Source organism: Schistocerca serialis, chromosome 6, assembly GCF_023864345.2.
Source record: "Schistocerca serialis cubense isolate TAMUIC-IGC-003099 chromosome 6, iqSchSeri2.2, whole genome shotgun sequence".
NCBI classification, from domain to species: domain Eukaryota; kingdom Metazoa; phylum Arthropoda; class Insecta; order Orthoptera; family Acrididae; genus Schistocerca; species Schistocerca serialis.
In genome coordinates, this window is record NC_064643.1 from 724,492,624 (window position 1) to 724,513,738 (window position 21,115).

The 21,115-nt window shown below is 37.2% G+C and overlaps 1 protein-coding gene across 1 annotated transcript in view; it reads right to left on the bottom strand.

The window, feature by feature from the left end:
* Positions 1-1,204: 1,204 nt before the first annotated feature.
* LOC126485047 (chromodomain-helicase-DNA-binding protein 1) overlaps positions 1,205-21,115 on the bottom strand; it is a 78,100-nt gene continuing 58,189 nt past the window's right edge. The window contains exons 24-30 of the mRNA XM_050108649.1: positions 16,308-16,688; positions 16,020-16,198; positions 15,791-15,932; positions 15,444-15,583; positions 14,971-15,360; positions 3,308-3,415; positions 1,205-3,190 (exon numbers count right to left, since the gene is read on the bottom strand). Coding sequence (XP_049964606.1) covers positions 2,941-3,190; positions 3,308-3,415; positions 14,971-15,360; positions 15,444-15,583; positions 15,791-15,932; positions 16,020-16,198; positions 16,308-16,688 — 1,590 coding nt within the window. The 3' untranslated portion in view covers positions 1,205-2,940. The remainder of the gene's footprint in view (positions 3,191-3,307; positions 3,416-14,970; positions 15,361-15,443; positions 15,584-15,790; positions 15,933-16,019; positions 16,199-16,307; positions 16,689-21,115) is intronic.

A 21,115-nucleotide genomic window follows, 5' to 3' on the forward strand; every position in this document is an offset into this window, starting at 1 on the left:
ACTGCATAGGCTTTTATCTCCTTTTTAAAAATTGATATCACTCTAGCTGTTTTCCAGTCTTTGGGAATACTCTTCTTCTTCTTCCAACATTCGTTGAAGAGATGTAGCAGTCATTTGTGTAGCATCATTCCTCCATATTTTAATAATTCAGCATTAATGCCATCACTTCCTGTTGCTTTTCTGTTCTTAAGTGACGTTAGTGTAGATGTTAATTCGTCAGACTGTATTTCATCTAATCCTTTCTCGTCTAGTTGTTCAATTTCAGTTTCTTGTGCTGTATTATCATACCATAAGTCACTGTAATGATTTATCCACTGTTCTTCTTCAATACTATTTATTTGTATCTTCTCTCTTCCTGTTATACCATGTAATTAATATACTATGTCACATTACGTATCTCATCCTAAAGTCTTGCAGAATAGTTTATCATCAGTTGCTGTCTTTCATGTTATTCTTTGTTACAGACTTGTGATATGTTACAGAGACAGAAATGAGATTTAGAAGAAATTGGTAGAAACTGTGAATAATTGGCACCCTGCTCTATAAGATGAAATGGAGGACAGGTCAGTTGTGGTGCATAATGTACTCGCTATTTTTCTTGGTCCTTTTTAGAAAGAAGTTTGGGGCATGTGAATGCCCCCTCCCATACAGATTGTTTCTTTTTTGTGAAGATGTTGTAAACAGCCTCTAAGATGAATCAGGAACTACTTCTCCACTCATTCTAGTACGAAAAGCCTGAACACAGTTGTGCAAAATAAAATAAAAATATCAGCAATGCTACTGCTCACAGTAATGCGAACTATGCAAAAAGGCAAAGCCAACTACCATTACACACAGAACACCATTACATCCAACCACTAAAACACTTACAGCCTGGTCTTAGAAGTTCTGTCAGTTCAGAAAATGATGGATGGAGACACCAAAAATTAATGTGTACATTGTATATGTTATTTGCCGTAATTTTTGGCAGTGGTTTTACAGTTTTCTCAAACAAATTTTCCTTTTGATACAGTTAATAGAGGTATTAACAATGCAGTGCAACTACAGTTTGAGGAGCAAACTCATCAACTCAGACACTGTAGGTACCCAATTTTCTGTTTTGTTTATCAAATTTATAGCTCACAGGATCATCTGTAAAGTGATTAGGTATACTAGTTTCTAAATCGTAAATACAAAATTATTATTCATCTTGTGGAACTTTTATTGCTAATTACATGTAGCAAAGTTTTCAGATATAATGCATACATAAAATTATACGACAACAGATCTTTGCCGCTGTGCTAAGTGAACAAACCAACAAATACTGACAGAAAATTATAAATAATTATTTCTTGGAAAGTCAAGCAGGAAATTTATTCAACATCTTGATTTTCTATCAAGCAAATAGCAAGAAAAATCAAAATCATAATCACATCATAGATAACAACAGCACAACTGAAACTACAATGGATTTGTATCACAGAGTTCACAACACAAAAAGCTTATGGAATGTCACTTTAAGCACTAATTGGTTATCAGGCACAGTGTGTTACAGTCTTACCATTTAATTACAAAGTAGTTATGATAATGCAGGTGATCTCTCCCCACCCACCCTAGAGACACATTGAGCACTATTGGAATATACAGGAAAACAACTCTAAATTTAAAGTTTCATCTGATAACAGTTACTCTTACCTTGTCACAAACAATGAAATACATGAGATCATTAAAACCAACACTAATAATTCAGAGCAGAAACAAAACACTAAGTAAATATGATTTCAATTTTTGGGCATTAGATTCAAAATTAAACTGCAGTTTCTGCTAGAAGCTATTATACAGGTACATCAGATCTGTAGCAAACGTAATCAGTTGAACAACTGTCAAGAATTACATATGCAGCAAAAAGAATAAAAATTAGCTTAACACATCTCTAGACAAAAGTCAACTGAATTATGAAAGCACTGCATAGCCTCACCTCTTTTAGGACAATATAATAAATAGACTTCATTCTACTACCACTTTGGTTAATTTCATGTCTTGTTATATATTAGGGTACCGACATGCCAATGAATGAAAAAAGAATAGAATTTTTTCAAGAATAATAAGAAAATTGATATTATTAAAAATTAAACATTAAAATGAAGCCTGCAAGGAATTATGTTGAAAAATTGGTGGGGACTAAATGAACTATGTTGAAAAACTGGTGGCAACTAAATTTCATATTTCAGAATAAGGCATTCCAGTTTTTAATTTCTTTATTTGACTGTTTTAGGAAATTGTGTTTGTTTCACAATAACTAAGCATCTTTAGACTGTATAATGGTAACTGCCCTGAACTGATTTTCAAGCTCCTGCCCCAATATTCATAAACCAACTCTGTGCCTTGGAAACCATAGTGCTTATACCTTTCCATTTAGAGTTTTTTGACTAATGGAAATGGCTTCATTGCTTCCAGTACATTTGGAAACCTTTTTAATTCTCAGTTTTTTATGTACTTATGTTCACTATGATGGAGTTAAGGAAAGAGAAAAAAAGAGAAAAAATCACACACACTCTTCCAGGTAACAAAACACATCATCACTGACTCACTTAAGTTTGACACTAAAAATCTTGAAAAACATTTCTTGACAAAGGAGCCTGTATACAGTCTTTGGAAGGAAATGTCATGCGCGCAATCTAAAAAATTATATTTGGAGCTTTATAATCACACTTTGTTTTGCTGTCAAATACAAATTAAGTATATGTACACGCAGTATATATTACTATTTTTCAATGTAAACACAGTTTAGCAGTCCATAAAAACTGATGAATGTCACACTGACGAAAATAAAAATTCACGATTACTATTCACAGTCGTACACGGCACTTGCCCATTTCGATAGTTCACTTCTCGTCTATTTTACAAACAATATACAAATATTTACAGTTGCTCATATTTTACACACGACATTGCACTTCACTACGAATTGGGAGGGGGTGGTCTCCGATCGTAATCTCTCTCGTAATCTCTTCGGTAATCCCTTTCCTTTCCCCCCCTCCAGTCAGGGGGAAAACCGCAGCCAGGGCCAGCAACACCCATTGGTCCAAACCTTTCCCTGGCATAATGTGATGGAGGAATTTCACTGGGAGGATAGCCAGGGCCTCCAGAAAATGATGAAGGAGGGGGAATATAGTGATTGCCATAGTTTGATGGTCCTGCTGCATGGAATCTGTAATGCAGTTATTTGCTTCAGTTACATTTGCAGAAAAACAGTCTTGGATTTTATATCAAGGAAAGCACAACATTTCAATTTACTTTATTGAACTAAAAAAAACAAAGCAGGTACCTTCTTTTATCCATTCGATGATTTCGATCCCTTTCTCTGTGGTAAGAGCCCCCAGACCCGGGTGGACGCTGGTAGCTGTCATACCTATCACGCTTGTGTTCACCAAATCTATAACATTAGAATAAAATTAATTAATAACAATAATGGTAAAGGAGCTGCAGAATATGTAGGAAATTTTCTTAAGCTAATGGATGAGAAACTATTTCAACAAAGACACTTGTGTGTGTGTGTGTGTGTGTGTGTGTGTGTGTGTGTGTGAGAGAGAGAGAGAGAGAGAGAGAGAGAGAGAGAGAGAGAGAGAGAGAGAGAGAGACTGATTTCGAAAACGAGGTACTGAGCAGTTGAGGAAGGGGTTGGCATTGCCATCCCCAAATTAAGGAAAAATGGTGGAGAGCGTAAGGAGGGAGCTGCTGTTATTCTCTAAGTTGACGAACATACTCCATTCATTTTGGTGAAAAAAAGCACTGAGTATCAATGGAAAGTCCTGGCTGGAATATCAATAATATTATGAAAAGAATAGACTGCTAGTCACCATAAAGATGACACATAGAGTTGCAGACAAACACGATGAACAGACTGTTAAGTATAAGCTAAAGCCTTCTTCGGGAAAGACAAACGCAAACACATTCACACAAATAAGCACACCTCATATATTCGCAGGACTGCTATCTCTGGCCAGACTCTGGTACTCTCCCTCTAAAGCCTATACACTTGCATTCAGGCCTGGCCCTGGCCAGAATTAGCACTAATGTGTGTGTGTGTGTGTGTGTGTGTGTGTGTGTGTGTGTGAGGCATTTGCTAAAGGCCTATATGTAACAGTCTTTTCATCGTGCCTGTCTGCAACTCAACTTTTCATCTTTAAGGTGTAAGGTGAGTATCAAACTATCCCTTTCATGATATTGGTGAAGTAAGGCACAAGGCATGGAAAAATTCTTGAAAGTTTCACAAAGGCCTAAAGGACTGGACAGTGTTTGATATTTCCTCAGGAATGAAAAGGCACATAAATTACCTTTCCGCAAATTTTTTTATTGACAGCAAGGGAAATCAGCACTTTCTCACTCCCATGCCCCTACATGAATGTTGTTGCTATAGGAGTTTTTTCAAAATACCTCTCATGTCAATCTGCACTGAATTTCATATTTGATTTGTACTGGGTGAAACTCCCAATACTGTTACTACTTTAATTGGCAACAGAATTCTGCATCTTCTGGGCTCAAGCAAAGAAACATTTATGGCATATTTTGGCTGTACCGATTCCTTCCCTTACTCGCTTACACATGCAGACAAATTCATTAAGCAAAGGGAGGACTAATAGTTTTCAGATGCTGCTACAAGAAATGGATACTTACAGAAACTTTAACACTGATCACTTGTAAGTACCCTAACATCTCTCATCATTTAGAGCATTCATTTGCAGCTATAATGAATCTATGAAATTTGCTTTTACAGAAATCAGTTTCAAAGTAACACAACAGTGCCTATAATTAAAGCTGTAATAAGTAGATCCTCCACCCTTAGCAGAACTGCCAAAGCTGTGCCTCCCCCCCCCCCCCCCCCCAATTACCTTTTGGCAATTTTTTCTACAAAGATTTAGCGAATTTTATCATTTTGTAAGTAGGTTCAATAAAGTGATGCAGTATTGTCAAATATACTTACCAGTAATTGAAATACAGTGAGGAAAAATATTGCAGACAACAAATTGAATGTATCACTGTGATAATAAAATTATACATTGTACAAGCTTTATAAAGAAACTGAAAGTAAAAAAACCACCCCTTATTGTTTATGGCCACTAGTATACACTGGTTTTGTTATAACGTGTACTAAAAAACAGATTTTATTTGCTGCTCATAAATTGCTGACAGTTGATAAATTATTAATTAGGATTAAAAGAAAAGAAGATATAACTAAAAATTGAGAAAATATTCGTTTCAGAAATTGTGTTTTACTATAATTTTGCCCTTCAATGCCTTGTTTTGAGTGAAGTAAACTCAGTTATTACGTCACTGGAGTCAAGTTTAGCAGCTGTATTGTATCTATCAACCACATAGCTAAATTTGACAGTCTGCATTCACCCATAATTGACCTTAAGTAGGTTTCTATTACCTTCAATGTGCTGAAACCTCATTCACTATGTGCTGTAGTCACTGGCATTGTCATAAATATCCTCAAAGCTATTTTGATAATCATCTCTTAAACCATACCTTGAAAAAAAACTTTGAACTATCCAAATGGGAAGCTGTGTCAAAGACCTTAATCAGCTCTTTCACCTGGATCTTGACAGCAGCTATTTCATTAACTAGCTACATGGTGCCAATACCTTTGCTACATTTGGCACCAAAATCAGCTGCATCTTTTTCAAGATAAGATACAGAGCTTACATTTAGAGCACTTCCAGACGAGACAATTCTACTGAATAATACGTTTGTTCACGTGACCATCTTTCGCAGCAGCTGTTAACATCTGCTATTACAGGTTATCTTTTTAATTAGACTGCAGTCAGCTCAAGACAGATAACCTATAATAACAAATTCTACTGAATACTTTGAAACAGTGCATCACAAACAGTTTCTCAGCACAGATCAAGTGTTCTGTTTCTCCAACCACCCTCTCCACCTTTCTCAAAATGTTAACAGTAAAACCACACTGGATGGGTATACAATTACGTATTTCCACCCACCTTCTTGCCACAGATGTTTAAATTTTTTTTGCCAAACAAGGTGGCAAATTCAATGCTATATCAGGGTAGCACTCTTTCTTTGCAGTGAATTATCAGCACAGTCCAGCAGCTTCATTTTTTGCTACAAACTCAAAAGAGATTAATATGAGCAGATCCTCTGAAACATTACATCAATGAAGTGCAATACTTATCATGTATCTCTCTAGCCCATTTACATTTCCAATCTGTCATTTAGTGTTTGTTACAAAAGATAACTCTTGCTCATAATTTCTGAATATATTGTTCTTGGTGAACCTCCTAAAAATATTATTAAAATTTCTTTAGTTATTACCTTCAGGGTGACTCTGCACGTAGTGTAGTTTTACAAGCAGGTTAAAGTGTAAAATGTAGAGTGCAGATTGCAACTGTGCATACATTCATGTGATAAGCCTTGTTTTATCATCTCATGATCAGTTTGCATATGAGTTACTCATAACATCCAAAGCTTGAACTAACACTGTGTAATAATCTTTACAGCATAACAACTTAACAGTGAAAATAATAAGTTTAAAATTTCAGAACACAGCCATGTCAATTGGAAAAGTAATACAGGGTGCAGATATCTACCAATGAAAGCATTATATTCATATGTGCACATGCAGTCGTGCTCAATTTTTCCTGTGAGCTTATACTGTTCTGATACATTGTTTAGTACACCGAAACACAATACCAGTAAAGGGATGTACTCTCTTGGGGTAACAGTAGCATGCACAGTGATTAATATTACTTGCCAAAGCAAACTTTAGATTGATCGGTTTTAAGCAACATTGCGTGTACCTCCAAGAAACAGAAACAGAGATCCTAACATTCTAACTCGAGTATTCATACAAGTGAATGTGGGCAGGAAACTTGCACTGTATAGTTACCACTTCAAGAATGAATGAGACGTGCTCAAACACGGCAGGCAGTCAGTTGTATATGGGCTGGTGTTGCACAAGCTGTGCTTTGCCTACCAAGGAATGGCCACTTGTTAAATTTATCGTAACATCGACCACTAGTGAAGCCACACACCTGAATGTGATGACAGTAAAGATTTTTGTCTCTTTATTATACTGACAATTTTGTAATAAAATAAAGCTTCTATAAGAATTTTCCTCACTCTAAATTTCAACAGCTTCCATGCTTGAAACCATGATTGCACCTATGTTGCAAATCATACACCTGTGTGTGATATTTGTTTCTGCAACAAAGAGAAGTAGAACAACTTACTTGACTTCAAACTTTTGTATGCACTTTTCACCTCCTTTTCCACTGGCATGTGTCCTTCCATCTCTTTCTGATCTTCTGCAAATGCAATGGCATCAACAGCAAGTTGCTGCACCTGTATGTGAAGACTTTCCTGTTTGCATAGCGAGGTGACAATGCACACTGCTTTCTCAATAGGAACGTGGCTGCACCTAGTACAATGACCAGGCCAGTTCCCACTATGGCCACGTCAACGTATCGCTTGTCCACTAATACTGACTTTAATAAGATAGCAGTGTGAGAAACACGTTTCAGAATGGCTACTCTCTCTTTCAATGTTCTGATGATGACATAACAATAACTTCGTCACAGGAAATGTTGGAAGAGGTATATAAGTGGAAACAGGATTACAGATTGGCCAAATGAAGTGTGTGCCTGGAGGCAGAATTGTGCCATCTTGTACTGCAGCAAGAGAGAGAAAGAGCTAGACGAGAACTCAGTGTAAACAGAAAATTGAACGATCAGAATGCTTCTCCTCTGCAGAGAAATAATACAAATTTGTGACAAACAAAGGCATCTTGGTATAACTGAAAACAATTTAATGATGAGGAAATGTCAGAGCATGTACACAGTAATATCAAAGTTAACATTTATGTCCTGTTGCTTCACAGTACTGTAACTCAAAGAAATCAAATATGATGCCCAAACTAGCTTTGCAAAGACATATCATGCTCAAAGTGTTTATTTGCTATAGCACTGCTAAAAGAAAAACACAGAGAATACAATTTACCAATGTACATCGCTTCTACCGAACATAAACGCAAACGAGAAAACACACACTAGAATTCTAGATGACACCACACAAGCCAAGATAAGCTGTGCCCTTAGACAAGGTTGTCCACTGTCATCAACACAATTTCATTTTTATGTTGATGTCATTAATGAATGGTAGAAGAAAATAACTATATATTTCAAAATGAATGACATCACTCTAAATAAAATGCTCTTTGCGATTGATCAAGTGATTTTAGCAGACTCAGAGGACGATCTCCAATGACGACGACATATACTTGTGAAAGTAGTACAGGAATATAATTTGAATATCCCTACAATGTAGAGTAAAGTGATGGTATTCCAAAGAAATGAGCTAATCTTGACCAATATAGTTATCACCAACAAAACAACTGAGCGGGTCAACAAGTTTTATATCTAACAATGTTGCGATGTTACCTGTTCGTCACATCACTACATCACTTCAAAAAGCTACAAAAGTTTCAGATTTAGTGTGGAACAATAAAGTGGGACTTTCGGAATAGCATACAGGAGACACTTGCAATATTTTAAAAAGTAATGGCCTTGGCAAAACCGCTTTGTGGAAATGAATGCTGGATGGACTCTAATGCAACAAGACACCAGAGGTATAGAAAGTGCAGAAATAAAATTCCTTAGAAGCATGATGGGCTGCACCTCATTGGATAAGAAAGGAAGTGAAGACATTAGAAGAGAACATAAGACATTTAACTTCAATGAGGAAATAATAAAATACAGAACGAAATGGAGGGAACATGTGGCAAGAATGGATGGGGTGAGAATACTACAGATGTTGCTCAACTACAAGCTGAAACATATAAGCAGCAATGTTGATTGGCCATAGAAGAGGTGGCTAGATCAATACTTCTGAGGGCAGAACAAAGCAATAATACTTTAATCCTTGATCATAATGATGCATCACACCTGTTGTGTTGCATGTACAGACTTTGAGTATGTTGTTACGCCATTGAAAGAAACTTTCAGAGTAGTGATGCTGAAATGTAAGTGTTTCACTCTTACTAGAGTAACAACAAAATACCTTATGCATAAGTAAGGGCTACTTCCAGTGCTCTTAGAACACCATGTACTTGAGCAATGCCAGGGCCTATTGCAGAGAATACGTTTGTTTACTTGAGCATTCTACTTAGATGAACAGAATCAGCAAAATGACTAACAACTCCTGTAATATTATAAAACTGCCACAGGAGGTCCCTCTCCTCCCACCCACCTGCCTAACAGCAGACGTACCAACCAAAACTTGGGAGCAGTGAAAGTACTGTCTGGAGGGGCGTGTAAATTACTTATCCCCACCTTTTACGGCAGCTTCCTCCAGTACTGAGTCAGCAGAAATTGGCAAAAGTCTGATGGCTTCAGTCAAAGAGTATATTTGTTTCAGCATCCGCCAACCTTTGAATCTTACAAAACCAACCAGCTACGTGCAATACCAGGGTAAAGTAGCTGCAAGAACACTGTTGGATATGAGTGAGCTGTTCGGTGGCAGCTATGTGAACCAAGCAGAATGTTGCTAAATAAATAATGTTAGCAACAGATGGCTCTTGGATAATAGTCATGTGTTTATGAGTAGTAACTTTCAGAGTCTTTAAGCAATTGAAGTCCCTTCAAATGCTCAATTACTTCATAAATGAGTTAATATGTTAGAGTTAGATATTTGACATTAAGCATGTAAGCTAGAAAAAGTTCAGAAAATATCTGAAATTATGCTTAAAGTTTGTTGGAACTTGTTAAATGTTCTCATTATGGAGTACTAGATGAATAGAGAGCTGGTATCTTGAGCTTCATTTTAAGTAAAAGCAAGTTTTTCATGCATCTCAGTGTTTATGACATCATGTCTCCTGAACTTTGTCATACAATGTTATAACTTTACAGGTATATTCGGTGGTATAAGTTGACCTGCAAAGTGTGTTGCAAATAGAGTTTGTAGTAAAGAAGCCTAATGCTGGAGTTTCACTGCAAGAACAGTGAAGATGTAGTAAGTGCTGAACTTCCGTCCTTACATCTTTAATGAGAGCAGTTGGGATAGGGGGGAGAGGTTAGGTTTGTCTGAGAGAAAAAATTTCATACATAATTGAAATTTTGTTTAAAGTTTAATATTTTGAACAAGGCTGTGCTTCAGTAACTGTCAGAGATCAGTAAATGAATCCAAAGCAACCAACCAGTTGCAACAAAAGGTGGTTTTATTCAACCTTTTACCACGGTTTTGACGCATGTAAATCTGTCTTCTTCTGAAAAAACTTGTAACAAAATTTCACATTGGAAATCAAAATAATGAAGTGATCTGACATTTATCCAATGAAAATATGCTGTCAGTGCACATCATTATGGGCATTATAACATATGCTGACCCCTACAATCTGGATTTGCAAGTAAAAGTAGTTAAAATCCAGAAATAGAACCCATCAAATGGATTTTAACTACTTTTACTTCATAAGCCCTGATCATATCTTATGTTAAAAGTTTAACACAATAAGAGAAGTATTACATTTAGAAACTGTGTGTCTGTCTTGAAGCAGCATAACTGACAGTATACAAATACACAGACTATACTCATCCAGTACTTAAGAATGAGAGTGCTTAGCGACTTCCAACAAACTTTACACATAATTTCAAACATTTACAAAACTTGCTGTAAAGAAGGCTAATCCAGTTGCAGACAGGCACAATTAAAAGACACGTACATATATTTTTTGGTCACAGCCTTTATCAGTAAGAGACACACACACCATTCACACACACACACACACACACACACACAACGGCCAATTCCACCATCTTGTGCTGAGATGCAGGAACTGGCGATTGTGTGCACGTGAGGTGTGCTTGCTTGTGTGTACGAATGCTGTGTGTCTCTCTTTTATTGATGAAGGCCATGGGCGAAGGCTTTACGTAAGTGTCTTTTAACTGTGCCTGTTTGCAACATGACATGTCTTCTTTACAGTAAGTAGCAATCTGTCTCTTCCTACATTGTAATTTCCTACACAGAGTTTCCATTGTTTGATTTACAAAACTTATTCTCACTGACACCCACCAAGGTAATAGCCTGCAACAAAATGTTAAGCAAACACAGTGGAATGTGGGCCACTGACCACTAGTAAAGCAGCAGGGTTCATTAGGTCATGATGAACAGAGCCTCACGTCATTGCCTCCTGCCCATCTCCATAATTACTGCAGTTCTCCAGCTCTGAATTCAGTTGGTCATTAGGTTTGGTGGTGTTCATACCAAAGCACTTGATTCAATGATTATTATGGTGTAGTGACATCCATATATTAAATGTTCCAGCACGTCTCATGAATATGCAGCTTGTTGTTACTGAGATGGCAACATCCAAATAACCATGACCTGCCACTCGTATGACTCGCATTACCCACCTACCACATCACTGATGGTGAGGTTGAGAGTCCTCCAATACCAGTACATTTTGCGGTGTTTATTGAACTAATTTCATTGGCACTGCTGGGTGAGAGGGCCGTCCGGAGCCTCAGTATCTGATTGGTGCTGCAGGCATTTCTCTTTCGGTGCTGCAGGCACTTCCGGGTACCAGGACCTACCTGTCTGCTGAGGCCAGGGTCAGCTGACTACATGGCTTACAATGAGGAGGTACGTCCCAGTGAGTCACAGCAGGTTACCATCATCTTCCAGAATGGGATCGAGGAACAACGACACAGTGTGGGGGAATAATATCACACTACAGCTTCATCTGCCAGACAGTAGCTCGCAAGACTTTGGCCAAACAGCTGGTTTAGAAGCCTTTGCTACCACAAAAGCCGAGCCAACAACAGAAGATAGTGAAATCCCCCTGTGGCACTGACAGAAGGTGTCAGCTGGGGCTGATGTGATGACATAGAACTGCAAATCTGAAAGACTAAATGTTAACTTGCTTATCATGGTTTACTAGTGCCAAAAGACATTCAACAGGTTCCACAACACCATTCTGACTATGAGATGAATCCACTCGGCACCCGTACACTTCTTTACTACAAACTTTATACACAACATAGTTTTCAAACAATATCCACACATACCACTGAATGTACCTGCAAAATTATATCATTATACAACATGTAGTTCAGAGGTATTACATCATAAACATTGAGATGTGTGAAAAATTTCCTTTTGCTCAAATTAAATACCAGATTACCCAGATCATATTCATCTAGTGTTTCATAATAAGAGCACTTTGCAACTTCCAACAAACTCTAACCACAATTTAAAACATTTTCTAAAAATTCTCTCACTTACATGTCAAATATTTAATACATTAAGTCATTTCTTAAGTAATCACATGTTTGAAGCCGTTTTATGTGTGTCAGTTCGATTCTTTAAAGAATCAGGGGTTTACTGGTAATTGCAACTTGGAGGAAGCTGCACATCAGAAATGACAACTTGACAATAGTGTGCATTTACAGTCACAGGAAGAGGAAATATGCTTCTTCTCATATGCAGAAGATAGGAAAATGAGGGATAGGAAAATGAAGGATAGGAGCACTCACGCACCACTCTCTGCTAATTTTTAAACTGCTTTTCTTTGTTGTTGTTTTCACAGTCCGTTTTTGTGTCCATCACCACTCTATGCTTACACCTTTGACTAGGGTCTTATGTTGCTGCACTTTCAGTGTGGTCCTGCCTATAACGATTCTAAGAAAGAATGTGAATACTAATCGCTATGTTCATACTTGGTGGTTAATTACAAAACAGTGTATCTGTCTTTTCCTTTTTGCATTTGTTGTTTCCTTTGCCTTTTCCCGTCACTAAAAGAGATGTGTGGTATCATTAGAAGAGGTTTATTTCACAAAACGAGAGCTGTAAACAAAAGACAGCCATGTTACTAATAAAATGGCCTAAAACATTAATTTCTTTGGAGATACTTTTGAATAGAGTAGGAGATGCCCTACAAAAGGCCTTTAATTCAGTCTTAAACTTCACTGCATTACCTTCAAGACATTTAATATGCTTTTGCAGTTTTTGAATACACGTGTTCTCGTGTACCTGACTCATTTCTGAACTAAAGTTAAGTCCATGAAGTATTTGTAGAGGGTGTTTCAGTCCTCATGTTATACTACGCATCACACTATTTTTGAAAGAAGGGAAATCCTGATGCTGACGTGGGACACCAATGAACATATATATTGTGAGACAGCTGTTAAAATACCATGATATAATTCTTATAATATGCTTTTGTATTATGAGAATACTTTCCTCTTAAAAAGAATATGCCTCACAATATAGTTCTGTAACTCATTAGTGAATGCAAATATGCTTAAGAAACTAGTTTCTTGCCGGCTGCGGTGGTCAAGCGGTTCTAGGCGCTTTGCGCGACTGCTACGGTCGCAGGTTTGAATCCTGCCTTGGGCGTGGATGAGTGTGATGTCCTCAGGTTAGTTAGGTTTAAGTAGTTCTAAGTTCTAGGGGACTGATGACCTCAGATGTTAAGTCCCATAGTGCTCAGAGCCATTTGAACCAAACTAGTTTCTTCATTTTTAAAGCACTTATTGCAGTAATCATGGGTACTGCAAATGCAGCTGAACAAAATGTGCTTCAATAATTTTAGGGTGTGGGTTTTTCAGTTAAAGTTGTATTCTGTTTGTAGTCCCAAAAGCTTAACTCTTTCAACTTCCTAAATTTTGTTGTTTGTGGAGTTTTATGGTAAGTACTGACTGTATGTACTGGGCCTTGTCAAAATTTACAGATAATCCATTTGCCTCAAGCCAGCTGTTGATGTTTCTGAATATTCTATTGGCTCCATTTTCAGCAAGAATACTTCCACTACTTTTTCTTCCTATTTTAATATTCGCAAAATGCAACTGGCAGATCATTTATATTTTTGTGAAATAATGGAGGACTCAAAATAGAACTGCAGTACACTATGTCTAACTGCTTCAAATTCATACTGGAAAATAAAAGACATGGAATTAATACACTTCGCTTTCTGTCAGGCAGATAAGATAAAGGAAACATCAAACTACTGCATGTACCACTTCATAATATTTTAACAGCTTAAAAATAAAGGGAAGTTGTTCTCAGCATCGGGATTGGTTTGGACAGTACAGTGTTTATCACTGCACACAATACTGCAGTTGGTAGGCCTTCAGCTTTCTTTCACCCGAGAAGTGGCTCATTTATCTAATCACAGGAGTAACCACTGTTTATGCTAATGTAACTTTACATAAGACTACTTTCTACAAAAATCTGTAAGGACACTGAATGTCCTCAAGATTACTGTTTTGGAAACAGCTACACAGAGAAATGTCAAATTCATTTTCACTACACTTATTTTGTTTTTTCTCACTTTTGCACTTTATTACGATTACTAGTTTTGGCTTTAGCCATCTTCATATAAGTTACAGCAATTTTTTTTTCATGTATTTTTATTATGGTTATAGCTGTAAAACCTAAATAAATATTCAGGTCAATCTTTAATGTTAGCTCATGTGTTTTCTAAATGACTGTTTCTTTTAAAAGAATATTATTCAGTACGTGAAACATTATGAAGCACACTATCTGTCTTGTCTACATATGATTACATAAAGGCACCAATACAGTCCGTCTGTAGAACTTTAAATTGTGATGTTTACTTACTGTAGAGAAAAATTTATAACAGACAGTGGGAAAAATTGCTACATTTGTACATAGTACCTACGTTACTCACAGAGGCTACACAAATGTGAACTGCGGATTACAATGTTGATTGTGATGCAGTTGCAAATAGTTGTTGTTCTTTTACATGTGCTGTAACAGATCTGAAAATGGCTAATGCAGAAACTGGTAATCATAATGACGTCCATGTGTGATCAATGATTGAAAAGAATTGCACTAAACATGGCCCCATAATCACTGGCTCGCAATGTGACATTATGTTTGTCTTTGAAAAAAAAAACCACCAAATTCAAGAACAGAGCTAGGATCTGCAGAAGTTCCTCTACAACTGCCCACCTGTCTCTTGGTTGCTGTGAGCCAGCCCAGCGGTCTCCACTACCATCCATTGGTATGTGCCCCCTGCCATGGGGGCTGGATACTGGACGGCCATCTCCACCTCCAGCAAACTCATGCCTGCTACCGTAAGGAGCGGCTTGTCCACTGGTACTGTTGCTGACTGTACGTTGGGGTGACCGCCCATTGGGATCTCTCGGACGTGCATATGCTGTTGAGCTTGAACCAGGGGGAAGGCTGCCCCCACTGTCTTTGCGCACGCGGGCTTCTTTATTCCGGTCTCTGTCGTGTTCACGCGACTGTGTCCTACTTCGATCGTCGCGCTGTTCTCCACTTTTCTTACTCCGTTCCTTTTCCCGACCACGTTCTTCTTTGTCAAGACCACGTGCTGAGCTGCAATATTATTGAAGTCATATATAAAATCTGCTTAATCTTGACAATGTTTGACATAACAAAGGCAAAAAACAAACTGTTACCTAGATTCACTAGGAGCATATGGTCTCTTAGCAGGACTACCAGAATGCATTCCATCTTTCTCTTGTTCTTTTTCATCATCCATTCGCCGCTTGTTGTTTCCACGGACTTGTGAGTTGTCTTTCTCTGGTGTAGTACGTGCCTTTGAGGAAAGAAAATAAGGATGTGTTTTAAATTATATGAAGTGTGAGGAAATGCACACAAAGAACAGGTTTATGCAGTGTATCAGTATCTCAAAACAATCCTATCAGTCATTGATGATACGAAAGCATAAAAATCTATTAGCAGACCCAGAAATTGATGAAGTTCAAAATCAATTTCAAATAAAAATAATAAATAGATTGGTTACCTCTTCTTTTTCTCCTTTTTCAGTTTTAATTTTCTTGTCTGCCCCCTTCTTATCTTCACTCTTTTTAACTGCATGTTTATATAGCTTGAATAGTTTCTTTGCATCAAATTCAGTGAATTTTGAAACAAAGTACCACAAATTGCTAAACAGAAAAAAAGAGAAAAATAATAATGAAAAAGCCTCATTTCACCTTTAGATCCGATGGTCAAAACATAAATGGACTGTTTACCTTCTCCACTCCTTAATTTTATCTGGTTCTTTATACTCTGACAGGCAACGATTTATTTGATCACCTATTTGTAAAAGGCACTGTCTTGTATGATTCAACTGCTCTTGTTCTGGTAATGAAGTGTCAGGATTATCTAAAGCTTTGAGTGCTTTCTTTACAGGCCTCATTTTTTCCTTACACTAGAACAGAAAAGAATGCATTAAAATTGCTGAACTCAAAGTGTCACTGTAAATATTAGCATGTTCATAATTAATTCACTAATATAATCAAAAAATTGAACTGTAAAACCTCATTAAATATTGCAGGGTCTAAATCGCCTATCACGTCCAGAGCTCTGGGCTCACTGTTTGCGGTAAAATGCATTGGACCAGTTTCTTTCTTGTTCTTCTTGACTTGCTTTTTCTCTCTCTTCTTTTTTACATCCTTTTTCTCCTCTTTTGGAGTTTCTTCTTTCTCTTTTTCTTCTTCCTCACTCCTTACTTCATGGTTCTCCGATTTTGGTTTGACAACTTTATCTGGAGTTTTTTTCGAAACTTTCTTGGGAACGACTGAGAGATTATTTGCTGACAGGTTCGTATTTTCATCATTTGAGCTCGGGTCATCCTCAATTATTTCCTTTGTCAGAGCAGGTTTAGTTTCACGAGGTTTCTTCTGTCTTCTGGGTTTTGTCTGTAATTAGGATAAGATTATCACTGACATTAAACCAAAAGAAATGCAAAAACCAAACAAATAAAATTACATTTTAAAAAGATAGCAGAGTAAAAAGTTAAAACCAAATAACTTACTATGTGAAGTTACATGCTAACTACATACAAGCACCAAGTGCGAAAATTATATGCATCCTAGAAAAGGAAAATTAGGAAGCTGCTCATCGTGGTAAAAAATCCTGGTCAAGGATTAAATCAAGTTAGGCTGCCCAGAAGCAAATCACACCATGTAGAAAACTGAAACTGTGGCAGCAGAAAGGAGGTACAATTCCCCCCGAGAAAGCAAACATGTACATTTTTGAGTTTTAAAGTATTAACCTTGTCCTCTTCATTTAAAAGACAAAAACACTTTCCTCCAAGTTATAGGTCACTAAAGGAATGTAAAGTGAGATGGTTGGTTCAAATCTCTGAGAGGAAAGAAAATTCAAAAGTCAAGAGCTACCAATAAATTATAAAAATAACAATAAAATTATGAGACAGAATTCGTGAAGGCAAAATTCTTAATACTGCTGAAAAACACAAATCGAAATTACTTACCTTCAAGGGGGCAAAATTCTTAATGCTGCTGACAAACACAATTTGAAATACAATTACCCTAACTTTTGGAACTCAGTTCCTTTCTTGGGGAAGGTTAAAAAGGAAGGGCAGATCACTCAGACCCCAGGAAGTGAGTGACAAACTTGTAGTGAGGACAAAGGGAAACAAAGTTTTATCAAGTGACTTTTCTTTTCACTAAAATAATAACTGCAACAATTGAAACATTTAAAAGTCAAAGGCAAACCATAAACAGCCACTGCACACTGAATTATCAAAAGAGCAATGACGTGCACTGTATGCAGTTTTGGCTACAACTTTTCTATCAGCATGTATTGTTAAACATGGTAATAACCACTTCTTGTGATCAAAATATTTATTTTTATTTCAACTTTGATCATTTATCATTTTCAAGTACACATTTGCAAAAAATAAAAATTATCAAAATTTGAATAACAATAAAAAATTGATAACCGCAAGTCGTACTTAAGATGTTTAAAATTACTTGGAGGTTGTGGGCTTGTCCATTCTCAAGCTACTACGTTCATTATGGAAATATTTTACTCAAAAGTATACCGGTATTGCTTAGGTGGCATCTCTCTTTCAAATAGCAGAACCATGACTTTCAACTCTTCTTAAACTGAAATTTTCCTAGAATTTAAATGTATTCACTGCATGGCTTTTTATGTACAACTACATAACTGCTCTACAATTCACAGTTAAGTGCCCGGTAGAGGGTTCATCAAACTACTACTGTTCCACTCTCAAACAGCACATGGGGGGAAAATGAACACTTAAATCTTTCCATATGAGCTTCAGTTTCTCTTATTTTGTTACAATGATCATTTCTCTCTATGTAGGTAGGCGTCAGCTGAATATTTTTTGCATTCGGATGAGAAAGCTGGTGATTGAAATTTCATGGGAAGTTCTTCCCATAGTGAAAAATGCCTTTGTCTTAATGATTGGTACCCCTACTTGAATATCATATCCTTGACATGCTATCCCCTGTTTTGCAGTGGTACAAAACGAGCTGCCCTTCTTTGAACTTTTTCAATGTCCTCCATCAATTCTGTCTGCTAAAGATCCCATAACGCACAGCAATACTCTAGAAGCAAACAATGCACAAGTGTAGTGTAGGCAGTCTCTTTAGCAGATTTGTTGCATCTTCTAAGTGTTTTGCCAATAACACACAATCTGTGGTGCACCTTCCCCACAATGTTATCCACGTGATCATTCCAATTTAAGTTGTTCGTAATTGTAATTTCTGGTTGAACTGACAACCTTAAGAATTGTGTGATTTACTGTGTGGCCAAAATGTAATCGATTTCTTTTAGTACTCCTGTGGATGACCTCCCACTTTCATTATTTAGGGTCAATTGCTACTTTCCACCCACCTAGCTCATTTTGCAAACTTATTTACTAGATACTAAATCAAGGCATCGCAGTGAACAGTTTAAGAAGGCTGCTCAGATTATCTCTTAAATCATTTACATAAATTACGAACACAAGAGTGCCTATAACAATTCCCTGTAGAAAGCCAGAAACCACTTCTGAGACAAAATAATGAGACCAATCATACAACTGAGATAATACTCTATACGCACACAATATGATTAGAGACCACTTATGAGGAACAGTATAAAAAGCATTCTGGGAGCCTAGGAATATGGAATCAACTTGAGATCCTCTGTCAATAGCACTGATTTCTTCATGAGAATAAAGAGCTAGCTGTGTTGCACATGAGCGATATTTTCTGAATCCATGCAGACTATGTCTCAATAAATTGTTTTCTGTGAGGTAAATCATAATGTTCAAACACAGTGTATGTTCCAAAATCCTATTGCAAACCAATGTTAATGGTATGGGTCAATAATTCAGCAGATTACTCATATTTTCTTTCTTGACTATTGGCGTGACCTGTGAAACTTCCCAGTCATTAGATACAGATATTTCACTGAGCGAATCGTTGCAGATGACAACTAGGTATGGTACTATAATATCAGCATACACTGAAAGAAACCTAACTGGTATACAGTCTGGACTGGAAGACTTGTCTTTATTAAGTGATTTGAGTTGCTTCGATATACCGAGGTTATCTACTTGTAAGTTTCTCATGTTGGCAGCTGTTCTTGATTCAAATTCTGGAATATTTATTTCATCTGCTTTGGTGAATGAGTTTCAGAAAATCGTATTTAGTATCTCCGCTTTGGTGGTATTGTTATTACAGCCACACAGTGAAATATTGATTGTCTTGCTTCTGGTGTACCTTACATAGACCAGAATCTCTTTGGATTTTCTACCAGATTTCGAGACAGAGTTTTGTTAAGGACGCTGTTAAAAGCATCTTGCACTGAAATCCATGCTGAATTTCAACCTTCTGTAAAACTTTGCCAATTTTGGGGATTCTGTGTTCTTTTAAATTTGGCACGCTTTTTTCATTGCTTCTGCAACAATGTTCTGACCTAGTTCATATACCAAGAGGGGTCAATTCCATCTCTCATTAATTTATTTGGTATAAATTTCTCAATTGCTGTCGATACTATTTCTTTGAATTAAGCCACATCTGGTCTATGCTTACATAGTTAGTTCGGAAGGAATGCAGAGTGTTTCCCAGGAAGGCATCATGCAAATTTTTATTTGCTTTTTCAAATAGTTATATTTTATGTTTATTTTTTATGGATTTGGATGCTAACAGTAATCAGTTTTGCTACAATGACCTTGTGGTCACTAATACCTGTACCCATCAGGATGCTCCCTGCTTGCTCAGGATTATTTGTTGCTAAGAGGTCAAGTATGTTGCCACAATCATTTACACAAGTGGGCTCCTAAACTAAGCGCTCAAAACAATTTTTGGACAAAGCATCTAGTACAATTTTGGACAATGTTTTATGGCTACCACGAGCTTTCAACACATATATTTTTACCAACATATCAAGGGTAGACTCAAATCACTACCAACTATAACTGTACAAGTGAGGTACCTATTTGAGATGACACTCAAGTTTTCTTTGACAATGTAGGAAAAGATAGATTGCTACTCACTGTGAAGATAACATGCTAAGTTGCAGACAGACACAATTAAAATACACTTACACATAAGCTTTCGGCCACAGCCTTCATTGGAAAATGAGAAAAACACACACACACACACACACACACACACACCACTCATTCGGGCAAGCAAGCACACCTCATATACACATGACCACCAACTCCCGCAGCTCAGGCCAGAATGCCAATGACAGTCACGTGTGCGTGCGGTGTGCTTGCTTGTGTGAATAAATGGTGTGTGTTTCTCTTTTTCCGGTGAAGGCTGTGCCTGAAAGCTAGTGTTTTATATTTACAGTTAGTAGCAATCTATCTTTTCCTATATTGTTGATATTCCTACCTGGAGTTCCCACTGTTCAAGTTTTCTTTGGGTTTTCAGTAAATGCATCATCTGAGTCATGACAACTGACAAAGAGGTTGAAGGCATGAGTGGACATGGAAAAACTGTCTGTTTTGGGGCAGCCAGTACCCAGTAGCTGGGCATGCTCAGTAAAACGACCTCACTGACTATTTAGATCCTCATACCCAATGTAAGTTTCCCAGAACTCAGGCAATGGAACTTGCTCTCTATCATATCCCCACAACCTGTGACTCCCCCGAACTTAAACCCCATTAACATTCTATTCCCCCACTCCTTTCTTTTATTGTTACTACACGGGTTTCCCAGAAAGTAATGCACCACTTTTTCAGCCGAAAACACTGATACGAAAGTGAAACGTTATGTATGTATTATTTGAAGTCTCCTGAGTGAGTGAGCCAAGTTTGCGTCACTTCCAACAGATAACGTAGCTGCAGGACAGTTTCAAA